At 40.9% G+C, this 17,437-nt stretch overlaps 1 protein-coding gene across 6 annotated transcripts in view; it reads left to right on the top strand.

The window, feature by feature from the left end:
* ptpra (protein tyrosine phosphatase receptor type A) overlaps window positions 1–17,437 on the top strand; it is a 308,647-nt gene that overhangs the window by 85,771 nt on the left and 205,439 nt on the right. For all 6 annotated transcript variants that reach the window (XM_043701175.1, XM_043700933.1, XM_043700779.1 and 3 more), the window contains 2 exons: window positions 11,305–11,384; window positions 11,979–12,287. In XM_043701175.1, coding sequence (XP_043557110.1) covers window positions 11,312–11,384; window positions 11,979–12,287 — 382 coding nt within the window. In that variant the 5' untranslated portion in view covers window positions 11,305–11,311. The remainder of the gene's footprint in view (window positions 1–11,304; window positions 11,385–11,978; window positions 12,288–17,437) is intronic.

A 17,437-nucleotide genomic window follows, 5' to 3' on the forward strand; every position in this document is an offset into this window, starting at 1 on the left:
AATTTGAGAATGCATGGCGTGATTTTCTATTATATCTTCATCCCCAACATCTACTTGCAGTTGTTCTTGCACTGTTTGGCATAGCAGTTGGTTATTTCAACAGCATTATATGGGCTGAAATAAAGCGGTGTCCCAGAGATTGGGCTTTATGAATATCTTAATTCTGCTTATTATGATGAACAAGCTCCTTGTTTCAGGATGTAAAATTATGTGATTATCTAAATAGTCATACAGAGAATTTTATTCTTGCATCAAGTTCAGGTGGTAAATCTCTGCCAAATGAGAATCCAAAAGAACTATGGATGCTGGAAATCAGAAACACAAACAGAAATTGATGGAAAAACTCTGCAGGCCTAGCAGCATCTGTGGAGAGAAAGTAGTTAACGTTTTAGGTCCATTGACCCTTCAGCACAAAATTATGAAGGGTCATGACAAAGTAGATAGAGAGAAACATTTCCCACTAATGAAAGGATTGAAACCAAGAGGGCACAGATTTGAAATACAGGTAATTAGTAAATGAAGTGAAAGTGATATCTAAAACGGCTTTAAGAGATAGCAAGTAGTTCAGGTCTGAAATGCACTGCCTGAGAACCAGTTCAATTAACACATTAAAAAGGGATTTGGATTGTTCTTTGAAAAATAATAATTGCAAGTTTATGGAAAAAAATGGTGTTAAAAACTTTTTGGAGAGCGATTGCATGGCCTTTTCCTGGGCTTAAGAATTGTGAGCTTATTGACTTTCAGCCCGAGAATAGGAAAATTTTTAAACAAGTACAAATTGTAAACATTGATGTTCAGAGGCTCATGTAGTTATCAAAGGTACATGGCTTGCAGGGTACAGCAATCAATGAGGAAAGAAAATGGTATAGCATTTTGGCCACAATTGCAATCCAAGAATAAAATCCAGGACAATTATGCAAGGCTTTGATAGGACAGTGTTCCATTTATGTCATTGAAACATATGTGATTTAGAATGGCTCTGGGAGACATCACTGTGGAACTTGGAACATTAGTCACAGTGAAATGATAAGGGCTGATCACTTATGACTAAGATGTGGACTTCACTCAAAGACTTGTGAAACTTCAAAATTCTCTACCCCAGCAGAATTTGAATCCCGTATGAGTGAATATAAAACTGAAATCGACATATTTTTGATCTCTGATTCTAGGGATAAGAAGAGCAGGATATCGAGTCGAAGCAAGCAATCAGTTTTGATGGTATTGAGTGGCAGCACAGGTTCTAGGGCACCTATGGTCTATTCTAACTGATTTCTTGCATTCTTAGATCTTTTCAAGACAGCAGGAGATTTCCTAGCAAACATATACAACTATTTTGGAATATTATGTGCAGTTCTGGCCTCCCTCCTATCGGAAGGATGTTGTGAAACTTGAAATGGTTCAGAAAAGATGTATAAGGATGTTGCCAGGGTTGGAGAATTTGAGCAATAGGGAGAGGCTGAATAAGCTGGTGTTGTTTTCCCTGGAGCGTCAGGGAAAGGCTGAGGGGTGACCTTAAAGCAGTTTATAAAACCATGAGGGGCATGGATAGAGTTAATAGACAACGTCTTTTCCCTGGGGTGGGGGAGTCCAGCATTAGAGGGCATAGGTTTAAGGTGAGACTTGGAAGGATTTAAAAGGGACCTGAGGGCAATTTTTTCATGCAGAGGGAGGTGCAAGTATAGAATGGGCTGCCAGTGGAAGTGATGGAGGCTAGTACAATTACAACATTTAAAAGGCATTTGGATTGGTACCTGGATAGGAAGAGTTAGAGAGATATGGGCCAAATGCTGGCAAATGGGGCTAGGTTAAATTAAGATATCTGGTTGGCATGGACAAGTTGGACTGAAGCGTCTGTTTCCATGCTATACATCTCTATGACTCTGTGGTGAAAGTTACTGTAAAGTTTTCATCAAATGAATATAGGCACCAGAACAGATGCCTGGGAAATGAGTGCTGGTCCTGAAAAATACTGAATAGCTTTGTAAAAAGTTCCTTCGTTCAGGAAAAATGTGAGATTTTAGAAGTTCCAGCATTGAACAAAAAAACCTAAAGAACTGCAGATGCTGGAAATCTGAAGCAATCAGAAATTGGTGGAAAATCTCAGCAGGTCTGGCAGCATCTATGGAAATAAAGCAGAGTTAGTGTTTTGGATCTTGTGACCCTTGACAGCCAGACCTCTTGAGTTCTTCTAGCAATTTCTGATTTTCTTTTAGAAGTTTTAGTTTTGTAGTAGGTAAACACATTATGTCTTGTGACTTATGCTGATAGCAGTATTGAGTTTGTCACGGAACAGGTCTTTCATCTCTGTAGTGAAACACTGCATTGCAATATAGATCCTTATAAGATTAACTGGATGTTGATTTGATGGTAGGCAGAGAGAATACAGTTGGCACCATTCACTGAATTTAATTGTATGTGTGTGTGTGTGTCTTACGTTGGAGCCCAAAGCTCACTTTTTTGTTATTTGTACGTGTAATGTAGACATCGCTGACCAAGCCAGCATTCCTAAGCCCTGGAAACAGTGTTGGTGAGCTTCCTGTTTGAACTACTGCAGTCCTTGTGATGTAGAGACACCCACAATGCTGTTGAGAGTAGTTCCAGGATTTTGACTCCGAAAAATTGGAGGAACAGGAGTCTCGTTCCAAGTTAGGATGGTGTGTGTTTTGGAGGGAAATATGCAACTGGCAGTGTTCCCAACATCTCTGTTCTTATTGTTCTACCTGGTAGAGATCACAGGTTTGGAAGATGCTATTGGAAGGCTTACTTTGGAGTGAAGGTACTACATCTTACGGATAGTACACACTTCTGCCAATGTGCTTTAATGCTGATTTCTGGTCTGCTAATCAAATAGATTACTTTCTCCTGGATGCCATTGAGCTTTTTGGGTTGTTGGAACTGCATTCATGCAAGCATTTGCAGGGTACTGTATTGTGCTCCTGCCTTTTGCTTTGGTTATGGTGAATAAGCATCGAAGAGACAGAGGTGAGTTTATCAGCAAGTAATTCCCAGCTACTACTCTGTTGTTGTAGCGGCAGTAATTATGTTGCTGACCAATTTCTGTTTCCAGACAATGGTAATGCTCAAGATGTTGATACCGGTGGATTTAGGGATGGTAATAACATTGAATGTCAAGGGATGATGGTTAGATTATCTCTTTGGGACTGGTCATTACTGTTACTTTTGTGGCACTCATGTTACATGCTACTTATCAGACAGAGTTTGAATGTTGTCTAGGACCTGCTATATGTGGTCATGCACTGCTTAACTATGAGATACTGTGCATGTGCAGACATTGTACAGTCATTGATACGAAGATAGGTGGACAGGCAGGTAGTACTGAGGAAGTGGGGAGGCTGCAGAAGGATCTAGACAGTTTGGGAGAGTGGTCCAGGAAATAGCTGATGAAGTTCAATGTGAGCAAATGCGAGGTCTTGCACTTTGGAAAAAAGAATACAAGCATAGACTATATTGTTCTATGTTTCTATGTTTCTATGAAGGACATACTGGCACTGGAGCGTGTCCAGCAGAGATTCATATGGATGATCCCTGGAATGGTAGGTCTAACATACGAGGAACGGCTGAGGATCCTGGGATTGTACTCATTGGAGTTTAGAAGGTTAAGGGGAGATCTAATAGAAACTTACAGGATAATACATGGCTTGGAAAGGGTGGACGCTAGGAAATTGTTTCCGTTAGGCGAGGAGACTAGGACCCGTGGGCACAGCCTTGGAATTAGAGGGGGTCAATTCAGAACAGAAATGCGGAGACATTTCTTCAGCCAGAGAGTGGTGGGTCTGTGGAATTCATTGCCGCAGAGTGCAGTGGAGGCCGGGATGCTAAATCAAGCCAGAGATTGATAAATTCTTGATGTCACAAGGAATTAAGGGCTACGGGGAGAATGCGGGTAAGTGGAGTTGAAATGCCCATCAGCCATGATTAAATGGTGGAGTGGACTCGCTGGGCCGAATGGCCTTACTTCCACTCCTATGTCTTATAGTATTATGGTCATCAACAGCATTTCCACTTCTGTGAATGATACAATTGAAGATTCCTGGACCCAGGAAATTGATATTCCTTCCCTTAGGCTGTCTTTGGACCGCATTGTGTATATTTAAGTCTGAGATGGTTCTTGATCAGTAGGGGAATGTAGGGTTAAGGGAAAAGGGCAGGAAAGTGGACATGAGTGTTGGATCAACCATAATCCAGTTCCAGATGGTGGAATAAGCTCAAAGCGTCGAATAGCCCGTGGACTTGAGAACGCAATCTTGAAGAGCTTTTGTATTAATTTCCTTGGGCTGACATGATTGACCTCCAACACTGCAGCCATCTTCCTTTGTGCTAGACATGCCTCCAAGCAGCAGAGTTTTCCCTGATTCTGATTGCTTCCATTTGCTCAGGCTCCTTGATGCCATGCTTAGTAAATCCTGTCTTGATGTCAAATCACCTCACTTCACCTCCAGAGCTCAGTTATTTTGTCTACGTGTGAATGAAGGGTGTAATGATGCTGCAGAATAGGCTATTCAATCCTGTTGAGCCCAGCACTGCTTTCCATTTGATCATGGCTAATCATTTACTTTAACACTTTTTTTCCCTGGGATATTTCCATATCCTTTGATGTAATTATTTCAAGAAATCTATCAATATCTATTTGAATATGCTCAATGATTGAGCTTCTGCATCTTTCTGGATAACAGAATCCAAAGGTTTACCACCCCATGAGTGAAGAAATTCTTCTTGATCTCCATCTCAAAATAAGGGGTAGGCCATTTCAGACCATGTTCTCTGGTCTGCCTGGTGACCAGTCTGTCATGGCCTGTAAGAATTTTTGTAACTTGTGATGAGATCCCTTCTAATTTTTCAAAACTGTAGAGAATGCAGATCCAGTTTCCTCAATGTCACATGACAAGACAAACCCTCCCCGTCTCCGCAATGAGTCTGGCAAACCCCTTTTACACTCCCTCAATGACAAGTATGTCCTTCCAAGGACAAGGAGAACGAACCCCCCCCCCCCCCCCCGGCTTCAATACATCACATATGGCTTTTGAACCCTTCCCAACTAAGTAAATGCAGTGCTTTCGTTTCAGTGATTCATTCTCAGCGAACCTTTTCTCCTGTTGGAAGACTGCATTGACATAGTTTGTCATGTGTTACATTTTTTTTATCTCTGGTATATTGCATTTGTTATTGACCAGCTCTAAATTATCTTTTAATACTGTGCATGTAGTCCTTGTGTTCAAACTTGCCAGTTCAATTGACATCATGTTTATTCCTTATTTTGTTTGTTTACCTGTTGCAATGGATTTGGTTCATTTTGTAAGCAGAAACCCTATGTTTCAAGCATCCATTTGAAGCAGATGTACTCTGGTAGGTTGGGGCTTTGCCTAACTTTGACAACAGCATGTAGCATCCCTTAACCACACCAATCAAGTTTGGGTTATGATTTCTAATTGTTGATACTGGTATTGTGTAAATAATAACTAATTGAAGTTTAATTTAGATAGATGTGAGGTGTTACATTTGGGTAAGGAATGTCATCTTGCAGTTATACAGGGCATTGGTCAGGCCACTTTTGGAATACTGCATGCAATTCAGGTCTCCCTGCTATAAGAAATAAGTTGTGAAACTTGTGAAAGGGTTCAGAAAAGATGTGTGAGGATATTGCCAAGGTTGGAGGATTTCAGTTATAAAGCAAAGCTGAATTGGCTGGGGCTATTTTTCCTGGAGTGTCGAAGGCTGAGGGAAGACCGTTATAGAGGTTTATGAAATCTTGAGGGGCATGGATAGGAAGGGGTCCAAAACTAGATGATATAGGTTTCAGGTGAGAGGGGAAAGATTTAAAAGGGACCTAAGAGGCAACATTTTCATGCAGAGGTTGGTGCGTGTATGGAACGAGCTGCCAGAGGAAATGGTGGAGGCTGGTACAATTACAAAATTTAAAAGGCAACTGGATGGGTATATGAATAGGAAATGTTCAGAGGGAAATAGGCCAATACTGGTATTGTTGTCCAGTCCTGTCACCTTAGTTGAAGCAAAACGCTCAGGGAAACAGTATAGCTTTACATCCTTCATCTTTATTCCGGGCCCTGGAGGGAGAGAGAATGATCGCCCACTTGCACAGAAACAGGAGTTCACCATCTTCTCTGGAACAGCAGTTTTTCAATGAATTATTTATTCATTTTACAGGGAGGAGCATCCAGATAAGTAACATACATATTGATTGGGTGACCATTACAATCAGCGAGTGTCAACAGTAAAAATTAAACCATCTACTATTACACAATGAATAACTGGCTTCACATAATGAATGCTTTTTCACCTTGTTAACCCGTTACTCTTGCCTCCAGCACTCCATTGTTAACTAAGTTCTTTTCCGATCTGAGTCATGTTCAGCTGAACCTCTTGTTTCACAGAACACAGAATTTAACTCTTTCCCTACCTGTTATACTCTATACACATTCCCTCCTTTTATCATTTCATGATAACCACTGAGATGTGACTACTAACCTTCATAAGACTCTGACTGCCGGTATTTAAGTAAGTTATTGACAAACAATATACAATGATTAGTACAAAAATTACTAGTCCGTTACAGTAAATAGAATTTGAAGAATCCTCCCATGTGGGAAAAAAAAATTCACCAGTAAAGTTCTTAAATCCACAGTCCTTAGTGACCACTCCATCCCCCCAAATCAAGTGGAAACTATCCAGTTCTCCAAAAGTTTCTTAGTAAAGTCCAACCTGAAAACAAAATTCAGGTTGTCCTTGTGCATCACTCCACGGAGAAGTCTGATTTCTTGGATAAGGAAAATTAAATGCTTCACAAAAGTGACAACATTTCCGTCCTTGCAGAGATGCTTCAGATGGAGGATACCAGCGCGTCTGAGAGTGCAGTGCAGCAACTGCAGTTGCAGGTTTGGTGAACATAGCACTCTTTGCTGCTTCTGCTCCCACTCTGCTATTAAATGTAACAGAGCCCAACCGGCTGTTTTGATGTTAGCTTAATCAGTGAACCTTCATGTTCCTTAAATGATCAAAAGACAAGGTAAAGCTCATGTGGTTTAATGTTGACAGGCCACTGACACAGCGTGTACCGACCTCCTCTTCACTGTTACGTTCTTCACTTTTCATGCTCATGACTGGGGAACTGATTGCATCCATTGGATCAGGTTGTGGAGGGGTGTGCGGTGGTCTGAAGGCAAGCTTTACCTGTGCATGGAGAAATTCTAGAGAAGATGTTAGCTGCTGAAAGTATCTTTGCATTTCCTCCCTCATCCCTTCCTTACCAAGGTGGTTATTAGTATGAACACAGTCACATTAACGACACTAAATTATGCTAGCCTATTTCAACAATCTCCATCTTGAAGTCTGTTACTCTGTTCGCTATTTATGACATTATCAAATTTTATACAATCTATAAACTTCTGAATTGTACTGCCTAAATAATTCAGTCAATTCTAAACAATGGTCCTAAAATCAAACCCTCGGAGGACCCCAATCAGGTTTTCAAAAATTCTTTTCCTTTAACATATTAATACTTGGCTAATGTGAAAGTTGTCAGGAAAAGTATTTCCAAAATCTGGAACAGCAAGAAAACAACAAAATATTTCCTGTGCTTTAGCAATTGTAGAGCCAGTTTCAGTTCAGATTTAAATCTCAAATATTCGTGGGAAACAAATGCTGAATATTTTTAAATATGTTAATTTAAACAGTTGGAATTACATGTTGGTATCTTTGGTAGAGATCAACATTCTTTGAATGTGAGTATGAAGGGGACCAGCGAAGTCTTAACAATAATTAACAGAATTTAAACAGCCCAGCCTCAAGTTCTAATGTTCTATAGAAAATCTTAACAAAACATCAAACTAAAAATGCACTCTTCTTTTTGTGAACACTCTGCATTAAAAACACAGCAGCAAAGATATTTTAATATAATACTCTCATCTGGCTAAAGCATGGCCAGTGACCCAACTGTTCTTTTTAAACAGGCATTGTAGAATTTCAAACAAATCAGGGGCTCAAGGCACTCAATCAATTTGTTTTAAGGTTAAAAGTTTGAAAATTTTAAAAAAGGACATAATGTTGTACAATTTCAATCTAAAAACAACATCTGTCCCATTACATAGCTCACCTAACACATTGAATCGAGACCCTGATTGAAACAAGGTAAAACAGTTACTTAATAGGGAAGGATGAATTTCTAAGAATTATCACTATCAGAAAAACTGTGCTAAGAAAACTCTCTTGGAGATAATGGTAGACAAATCCCAGGACCATGCTTGTGTCTCAAAAGAAGTGTCAGTACAGTGAGTACATGTATTGGTTGTATTCTTCCAAAATTCCTTAGATTCTAGAAAGGTAACAGCGGTTTGGGAAATAGCAAATGTTAACTCCTTATTTGAAGAAAGGATGGAAGCAGAAATCGGGAAACTATAAACCTGTTGGTCTGACGTGTCACTGGAACATTTCTCAAATTTGTCATCAAGGCTGCAGTATAGCAGGCTGCATGTGGGCTCCTGAGCCTGGGGCTCATCTGCTCCTGTTTGCTTTCTTCCTTTTTCTTTCATTTTACATTTGTTCCTTTTCTTTCTTTTTTTTTCTTTTCTTTCAAGCCTTTTGGTGGCGGGTTAATTGGTGGCTTCACAGCAGCGAGAGTGGGCCATGTGAGGAATGGTGGCAGCCTCCCGGGGTCGAAGGTGGTGGCAGGATTGGAGGCAGCGGCCTCCTAGGCTCCTCTCAGTGATTGGAGCAAGTGATAGTTCTACATCAGCAGTGAGAGCACAGTCTAAGGTGGCCACAGCAGCAAAGCTCCTCCATCATCAGTCTATATCAATGATTTGGATGAAGGGTCAGAGTGCGTGGTAGCTAAATTTTCTGATGAAACCAAGGATAGTTAGGAAAGTGGATTGCTGTAAGGAAGTAAAAAGTCTGCAGAAGGTTTTAGACAGAAGTGGGCAAACATGGGCAGATAGAGAGTAATTTGGGCGAATATGAATTTGTCTCTTTTAGTGGTAAGACTAGAAAAAAAGTACACCACTGAAATGAATAGAGAGATTGCAAGAATCAATGGTACAGAAGGATGTGGTGGCCCAGCTGTGTGCACAGTGTCCAAAGTCCTTGTTTACAGTTTGTTTGCAGGTACATAAAGTGATTAGGAAGGCACTTAAAATGTCAAATGTTGCAAGGGAATTGTAATATGAGTAGGCACATTTTAGTGCAGCTGTTCATGAGAAGGTAAGATGTTTACAAAATTATGAGGGGCATGGATAGGATAAATAGGCAAAGCCTTTTCCCTGGGATGGGGGAGTCCAGAACTAGAGAGCATAGGTTTAAGGTGAGAGGGGAAAGATATAAAAGAGACCTAAGGGGCAACTTTTTCATGCAGAGGGTGGAACGTGTATGGAATGAGCTGCCAGAGGATGTGGTGGAGGCTGGTACAATTGCAACGTTTAAGAGGCATTTGGATGGGTATATGAATAGGAAGGGTTTGGAGGGATATGGGCCGGGTGCTGGCAGATGGGACTAGATTGGGTTGGGATATCTGGTCAGCATGGACGGGTTAGACCGAAGGGTCTGTTTCCATGCTGTACATCTCTATGACTCTCTCTAGGGTGTTTTGAATAGTTTTTGTCTCAGTTTTAGAATATAGATACAGTTGCTTCAGAAGAACAACAACAGAGGAACTTTACTTGGCTTATTCCCAGGATGAAGGGCTTATCTGATGATGAAATGTTGAACAGGTTATGCCCACATCCCTTTCAGTTTAGAAAAATGAGAGGTGATCTGATTGAAAGAACGTCCTGGGGAACTATTACGAGAGGACATTTCTTGTTGAGGGGGAAAGAGAACTAGAGGGCAGAATTTAAGAATGAAGCTCATCTTTTAAGACTTTTTTGTTTGATTGTCATTGTGCAATTGTATTTCCCAGCATACAGATGGCTGGGATTTTAAATTTATTCAAGACTGAGTTGAATAGATCTTTGACAAACATGGGAGTTGAGGGCAATGGGGTGCAAACAGGTAAGTAAAGTTGTGACCACAACCAGATCAACCATGATCTTATGGAATAGTAGAGCAGGCTTGACAAGCCAAATGACTTGCTTCTGTTTAATGCTCAAATGTTTACAGTGAAACTGGAGTGTTCTCTTGGGGGAACATCCTGGACAAAATCGATGGAGATCTTGGATTGCCTAAGTGGTATATTTCCTCCAAAACTCACTGGTTCACACATGCTCCCTGATCTGAATTTTTTTCCTGAGCATTTTAAAATTTTAATTTTCATATACAGTTAAATCCAGTGACCTTATATGTTATCGCATCTCAAGAGCATTTTCAGCTATTTCCTTCAAAAGTGTTGAAGGTTTCTGTCTCTACCACTGTTTCAGATAGTGAATTCAGTTTCAGGATATAAAGCAATGCCATCTTCCTTCTAAGCTTTCTAGGAATTACTTCATTGGCTGCAAAGCCCCTTCATACTGCCAGTGATAGTGAAAAACACTTCATCATAATTTATTATTTTTATGAAGTAAACTTGACACTTATCAGGCATTTAAAAAACTTATCTATGTGCAAGTTTTACTACTTGAGGAATAAACACTCTGAGCTTTTTCGGTTCCTCTTTAAATGTATGGGAAGGAAAAGAGAGGCCAAAGTGAGCATAGGCCTCTTCAAAAATGAGGCTGGGGGAATAATAGTGGGGAACCAGGAGAAATCAGAAGAGTTGAACATCTACTGTGAAGATTGATACAAGCATAAGACAATATTAGTATTCAAAAATTGTTGGGTAAGCGAGCAGTAAAAGGAGGAGAGGAATCAGTGCAAGAACAATCACTGGAGAAAAACAAATTAAAGAAAGTAGTGGGACTAAAGGCTGATAAGTCCCCAGACCCAATGGGTAACATCCTAGGACATTAAAGGAAATTTCTTAAGAGTTTGTGGATACACTTGGTAATGTCTGAAGAATCTGAAATGGTGCTGTGGATACCTCTACATTGACCCAAACAGGCAAATGGAGCCTTGATTTAACATCTCATTTGAAAGAAGTGTCACTTTTAAATTTGGTGCTTAAGTGAAATGCTCAAAGCAAATTCTTAATTGTAGAAAAAGTTTCCTTGTTAATAAATTGCTGTGTACTGAATAGTAATTTTGACATCTGGTATCTTCTAATTTAACATTTGTTTATTTTCTTGGTTAAAAAGAATCTCAAACTTAGATGCAAATGCATTAGCTTATATTTTAGTGTGCTTAAGCAATTGAGAATTGTGCTGCATGAAATACTTAATATATTGTTTTGACTTTTACTTCCAGCTTTACCATGGATTTCTGGTTTCTGGTTTTGCTGCTGTTATGCAGTGGTTTAACATGTCTCCAAGCGCAGAACACGACAGGTAGGAAAACAAAACTAATGTGTAATTGGAGACAACATAGTGTGACAATGAGGCACTTCACTCCATTTCCAATCTGTAAATCGGGAATCACTTCTTAAATTAATTGTGCAATAAAGTTTTTGTCATTACATGTTAAATAATTAAGTAGATTTTTTAAGATAAATTTAAATCAGTTTATAAATCAAGTTCCAATAGTAGCATATACCTTTTAATATTTCATACAGAAATCCTATACCATAGGTTCCACGGACTTGGTTTTGAAATTTCTTTTAAATTAACAATTCCAGAGCTCTTAGCATGAGATATACCAGTGAGTCAACTGAGTATTTCTTTACTTGCAGCTATTTTTGCACAAATTTGAAGGTTGTGATTTGCATATTCTGAGTGTAGCCTAACAAAGTTGAATTTACTTTGTGTATCTTTAATGGATACAGTGTAGTATTGGTGTGTGATATGAAAACCCTTTTTTCAATGTGATACTTGTATTCCCTCTTTTTTTTTATTTCTCTTTCACTGCTTCATGCATGTAAAATGTTTTTTTTTAAATGCATGCCCTTAGCCAGTTTCAGTTTTTGATCTACTTTTTGCTTTTAGTTTCACCTTCTACCACTACCATCTCCACTCCAAGTTTAACAAATTCAAGTTTACCAGGAAGAAATACTACCGCTCAGATTACTCCCAACCCAGGATCAACCTCAATTATTGGAGACGATTCACCAATGTCTAATATAACGGATGCTGCCAGTGAGAATTCTACACTAGCTACAACTGAAACAACAATTAAGACCTTGCAAGACGTGACTCCAAACATTGCAAATTTCAATGCAACATCTAATCCAGCCATCACATCGAAAGAAAAAATAAATGGGTCGTCAGTCGAAACAACTGCTGTCCCGACATCAGGTAGAGCAAGTTTCATCCTGCCATTTTATTCAGTTTTATTTTGCTTGGAAATTGCTAAGAATGTGTCACGTTTGAAAAAACTAAATTTCTTAGATTGAATTGTTGCGGAAATATGAATATCTTTATTTTTAAAAAAATTAGCAGTTTTAAAAATAAAATATTGCCATAAATTTGACTTGCTCAGTGATGAATATGCATGGGTTTCATTTATCACACACTAACCTAGTGCTTGTATGAATGTATAGTAGGTGATCATTGCAGTTGTTGTAAAGTATAAATGTTTGTTTTGAAGAATGAACACAAGAGTTCTTTATTACAATGTACCTCTAATTACTATAGATTGTAGACTTTCTGATTCTGGAATTCTTGGTCATCCCAGTACTGGTGTCTCCATGGTGTCCCCAAGAAGTAAGATGCAGGTAGTGAAACCGACCTTGCATTCACAAACTGTCTATCATGGTGGTGCACACTCATTCAATCTCTCTCACTCTCGCTCAATACCCAATCTCACCCCCTCCTCTCCAGGAAGTGCAGTTCATAGCCCTTCAAGATTCATGAACCATACTCTGGATACTGGAGTTCCTAAATACAAGCAGTTTTACTCATGCTCCACAAAACCCAATGGTAGCCCATTTTTACCCACGCACTTCAAGTAGCCCTTCATCTACTCCATATCACTTTATAGAACATTCATGCCCATTCAATCGTCTACGTTCTGTACAAAACCAATGAACCTTATAGTGACAGTGGTGTTTGTGGAAATATGTGGCTGCTCCAGTACCATTAGAATATTGTCAATTAGTGGATGTCAATGTTGAAAATTATCCAAGTATGTCCTATTTACAAAAGCCTGGACAAATTTAACTCTACAATTAGTACCTCATCAGTCTGCTTTCAAACATTAGCAAAATGATGGGAAGGTTCATACACAGATTTAACGAGTAGTATTTACTAAGCAAAAACCTGTTCACTGGTGCTCAGTCTGGTTTCAGCCCAGCCCACTCTGCTCCTGACCTCATTACCGCTGTTGTCCAAATATGAATAAAGGATCTAATCTTGAGGGGAAGGAGGGGATGACTGCCCTTGGTATCAAGATAGTACTTAACCGAGTGCATATCAAGGAGCCCTTACAAAGTCAGAGTTAGTGGGAATAGGGGAACACTCCTAGTTGGAAGTCATACCAACACACAGGAAATGGTGGTGGTTGTTGCCAATCACCTGTGCAACAGGACTTCCCTGCAGATGTTCCTTAGGGTAGTGTACTAGGCTCAGTCCTCTCCAGCTGTTTAATTAGTGATGTTCCCTCCAAGATTAGGTCAGAAGTGGGCATGTTCACTGTTGATTACAGAATGTTAGCAATATTAACAACTCCTTTTGATGTTGGAATTTGTGTTCAAATGCAGCAAAACTGTCCAGTGTTCAGACTTGGACGGATTAATAGCAAGTGACCTTGTTCCTCACAAATACTAGAGAATGATTGTGTCCAACAAGATAGCATCCAAATATCCTTCTTTCCATGTTTCTATCCTACCACCCCAGAAGTCAAATTGCATCCAACTGCAGTTGAGAGATCAAGTACTCTGCAGTAAGTAACGCCCCTTGTTACTCCCAAAGCTTGTTCATTATTGCTTAGAGTCATAGAGATGTACAATATGGAAACAGACCCTTCAGTCCAACCTGTCCACGCCGACCAGATATCCCAACCCAATCTAGTCCCACCTGCCAGCACCCGGTCCATATCCCTCCAAACCCTTCCTATTCATATATCCATCCAAATGCCTCTTAAATGTTGCAATTGTACCAGCCTGCACCACTTCCTCTGGCAGCTCATTCCATATATGTACCATCCTCTGCGTGAAAAAGTTGCCCCTTAGGTTTCTTTTATATCTTTCCCCTCTCACCCTAAACCTATGCCCTCTAGTTCTGGACTCTCCCACCCCAGGGAACCTGTACAGCCGCAGCATGACCTCCCAACTCCTGTACTCAATACTCTGACCAATAAAGGAAAGCATACCAAATGCCGCCTTCACTATCCTATCTACCTGCGATTCCACTTTCAAGGAGCTATGAACCTGCACTTCAAGGTCTCTTTGTTCAGCAACACTCCCTAGGACCTTACCATTAAGTGTATAAGTCCTGCTAAGATTTACTTTCCCAAAATGTAGCACCTCGCATTTATCTGAATTAAACTCCATCTGCCACTTCTCAGCCCATTGGCCAATCTGGTCCAGATGCTGGCAGTAAGATCTGCTTTTTTTTTAGGTATTTTAGGTGTTGGAGGTGATTTCCTCCAATTCCAAGAGCAGCAATTACTGTTTTACATGCTGTTGCATTGTTTTGGAACTTTGGGGAAAAAAAAGTCAAAATAACAGCAGTTTTAAAAGAGAGAAGAGCAGACAAAGGAAGCACATGGTGAGGACAGTGCAGGAGAGAGAGAAAACCTGCACACTTACTACCTTTGCTATTTTTGAATTCATGTATCGCTGGACATCAGAGTGCATCTGGAAAAATTAACAAACAGTGAATTTCACACCTAATCTTGGAGGAACCGGTTTGGGCGAAGTTCACAACACAGAATCAGATTAGATTAGATTACTTTAGTTTACAGTGTGGAAACAGGCCCTTCGGCCCAACAAGTCCATACCGACCCGCCGAAGCGCAAACTACCCATACCCCTACATTTACCCCTTACCTAACACTACGGACAATTTAGCATGGCCAATTCACCTGACCTGCACATCTTTGGAACTGTGGGAGGAAACCGGAGCACCCAGAGGAAACCCACGCAGACACGGGGAGAATGTGCAAACTCCACACAGTCAGTCGCCTGAGGCGGGAATTGAACCCGGGTCTCTGGCGCTGTGAGGCAGCAGTGCTAACCATTGTGCCACCATCCCACCCCTCTAAGTTAATTGTTGTTTTAAGTCTGTCCAAGAGAGAGGCTACAGAAGAGAGTACAGTGGGTTCTTTCTTGATTATATGTTTTTGGAGAAAAGTCTCTTGATTAAACTTAAAATATAAGCCATAGCTCTTAATTTAACCTGGTGCAGTGTTTTGTAGAGGAATAAGACGGTGTTATTTTCTGGGTCTGTAGATTGTGAAGGAGCAAAACATAGAACATAGAAATATACAGTGCAGTATAGGCCCTTTGGTCCTCTATGTTGCGCCGATCCAAGCCCACCTAACCTACACTAGCCCACGATCCTCCATATGCCTATTCAATGCCCGTTTAAATGCCCATAAAGAGGGCCACTGCTACTGGCAGGGCATTCCATGAACTCACGACTCGCTGAGTAAAGAACCTACCCCTAACATCTGTCCTATACCTACCACCCCTTAATTCAAAGCTATGCCCCCTCGTAACTCCATACGTGGAAAAAGGTTCTCATGGTCAACCCTATCTAAACCCCTAATCATCTTGTACACCTCTACCAAGTCAACCCTAAACCTTCTTTTCTCCAATGAAAACAGCCCCAAGTGCCTCAGCCTTTCCTCATACGATCTTCCTACCATACCAGGCAACATCCTGGTAAACCTCCTCTGCAACCGTTCCAGTGTCTCCACATCCTTCCTATAGTATGGCGACCAAAACTGCACACAATACTACAGATGCGGCCGCACCAGAGTCTTATACAACTGCAACATGACCTCAGGGCTCCGGAACTCAATTCCTCTACCAATAAAAGCCAGTACGCCATATGCCTTCTTCACCGCACTATTTACCTGGGTGGCAACTTTCAGAGATCTGTGTACATGGACACCAAGATCCCTCTGCTCATCCACACTACCAAGTATCCGACCATTAGCCCAGTACCCCATCTTTTTGTTACTCTTACCAAAGTGAATCACCTCACACTTACCTACATTGAACTCCATTTGCCACCTTTCTGCCCAGCTCTGCACCTTATCTATATCCTGCTGTAACCTGCCACATCCTTCCTCACTGTCAACAACTCCTCCGACTTTCGTATCATCCGCAAACTTGCTCACCCAACCTTCTAACCCCTCTTCCAGGTCATTTATAAAAATGACAAACAGCAATGGTCCCAAAACAGAACCTTGCGGAACACCGCTAGTGACGGCACTCCATGAAGAAACTTTGCCATCAACTACTACCCTCTGTCTTCTTCCATCCAGCCAATTCCTAATCCAAACCTCCAACTCACCCTCAATGCCATATCTCCGTATCTTCTGCAGTAGCCTACCATGGGGAACCTTATCAAACGCCTTACTAAAATCCATATATACCACATCTACCACTTTCCCCTCATCAACCTCCTTCGTCACCTTTTCAAAGAATTCAATAAGGTTTGTGAGGCACGACCTGCCCTTCACAAAACCATGCTGACTATCCTTGATCACATTATTCCTATCCAGATGTGCATAAATCCTATCCCTTACAATTCTCTCTAAGACTTTGCCCACAACAGAAGTGAGACTCACCGGCCTATAGTTACTAGGGCTATCCCTACTCCCCTCTTTGAACAAGGGAACCACATTTGCTAGCCTCCAATCTTCTGGCACTACTCCTGTAGACAAAGAGGACATAAAAATCAAGGCCAATGGCTCTGCAATCTCCTCCCTTGCTTCCCAGAGAATCCTAGGATAAATCTAGGACTGGAGATGTTAATAGTCTGAGATATTGACCTCCACCCCTTATAAGACAATATCCTGCCTCCAGTTACTGCTGGTCAATTGGAAGGCTGGCAGAACTCCAGTTCCAGTGCCACTGGGAGCTGTGGCCAGTACTGGTACTGCACAGACGCCATTGAGGGGCAGCAACAAGAGGGTTCAACTGAAGTACGTTCAGCGACATTGCCAAGGCCAGTCAGACAGACCCTAACAAAGGGGCTTGGGAACAAGCGGCGTATCCGTTTACATTGGGGAAATGTGGATTGGACATAGGATGTCCAACAGGAAGGATATCCTGCTGCAATCCCACAGTGAGGTTGGCAGCATGATACCCAGACTCTCCTGCCATCAGTAATAGGCCAGCAGCGTGGGGAAGGTAGTTGCTCCTTTTTGAGATAAAAGCACACCAGACACACCAGACAAAATTTCATCCTGTCGCCTGGCCATCTAATTTTACAAACTGTGTGAAAGCATGTTGCAGGCTGAGGGGGCAAAATTTTATCTGAGGTATCAGCCTA

This window comes from Chiloscyllium plagiosum, chromosome 1, assembly GCF_004010195.1.
Source record: "Chiloscyllium plagiosum isolate BGI_BamShark_2017 chromosome 1, ASM401019v2, whole genome shotgun sequence".
Taxonomy (NCBI): domain Eukaryota; kingdom Metazoa; phylum Chordata; class Chondrichthyes; order Orectolobiformes; family Hemiscylliidae; genus Chiloscyllium; species Chiloscyllium plagiosum.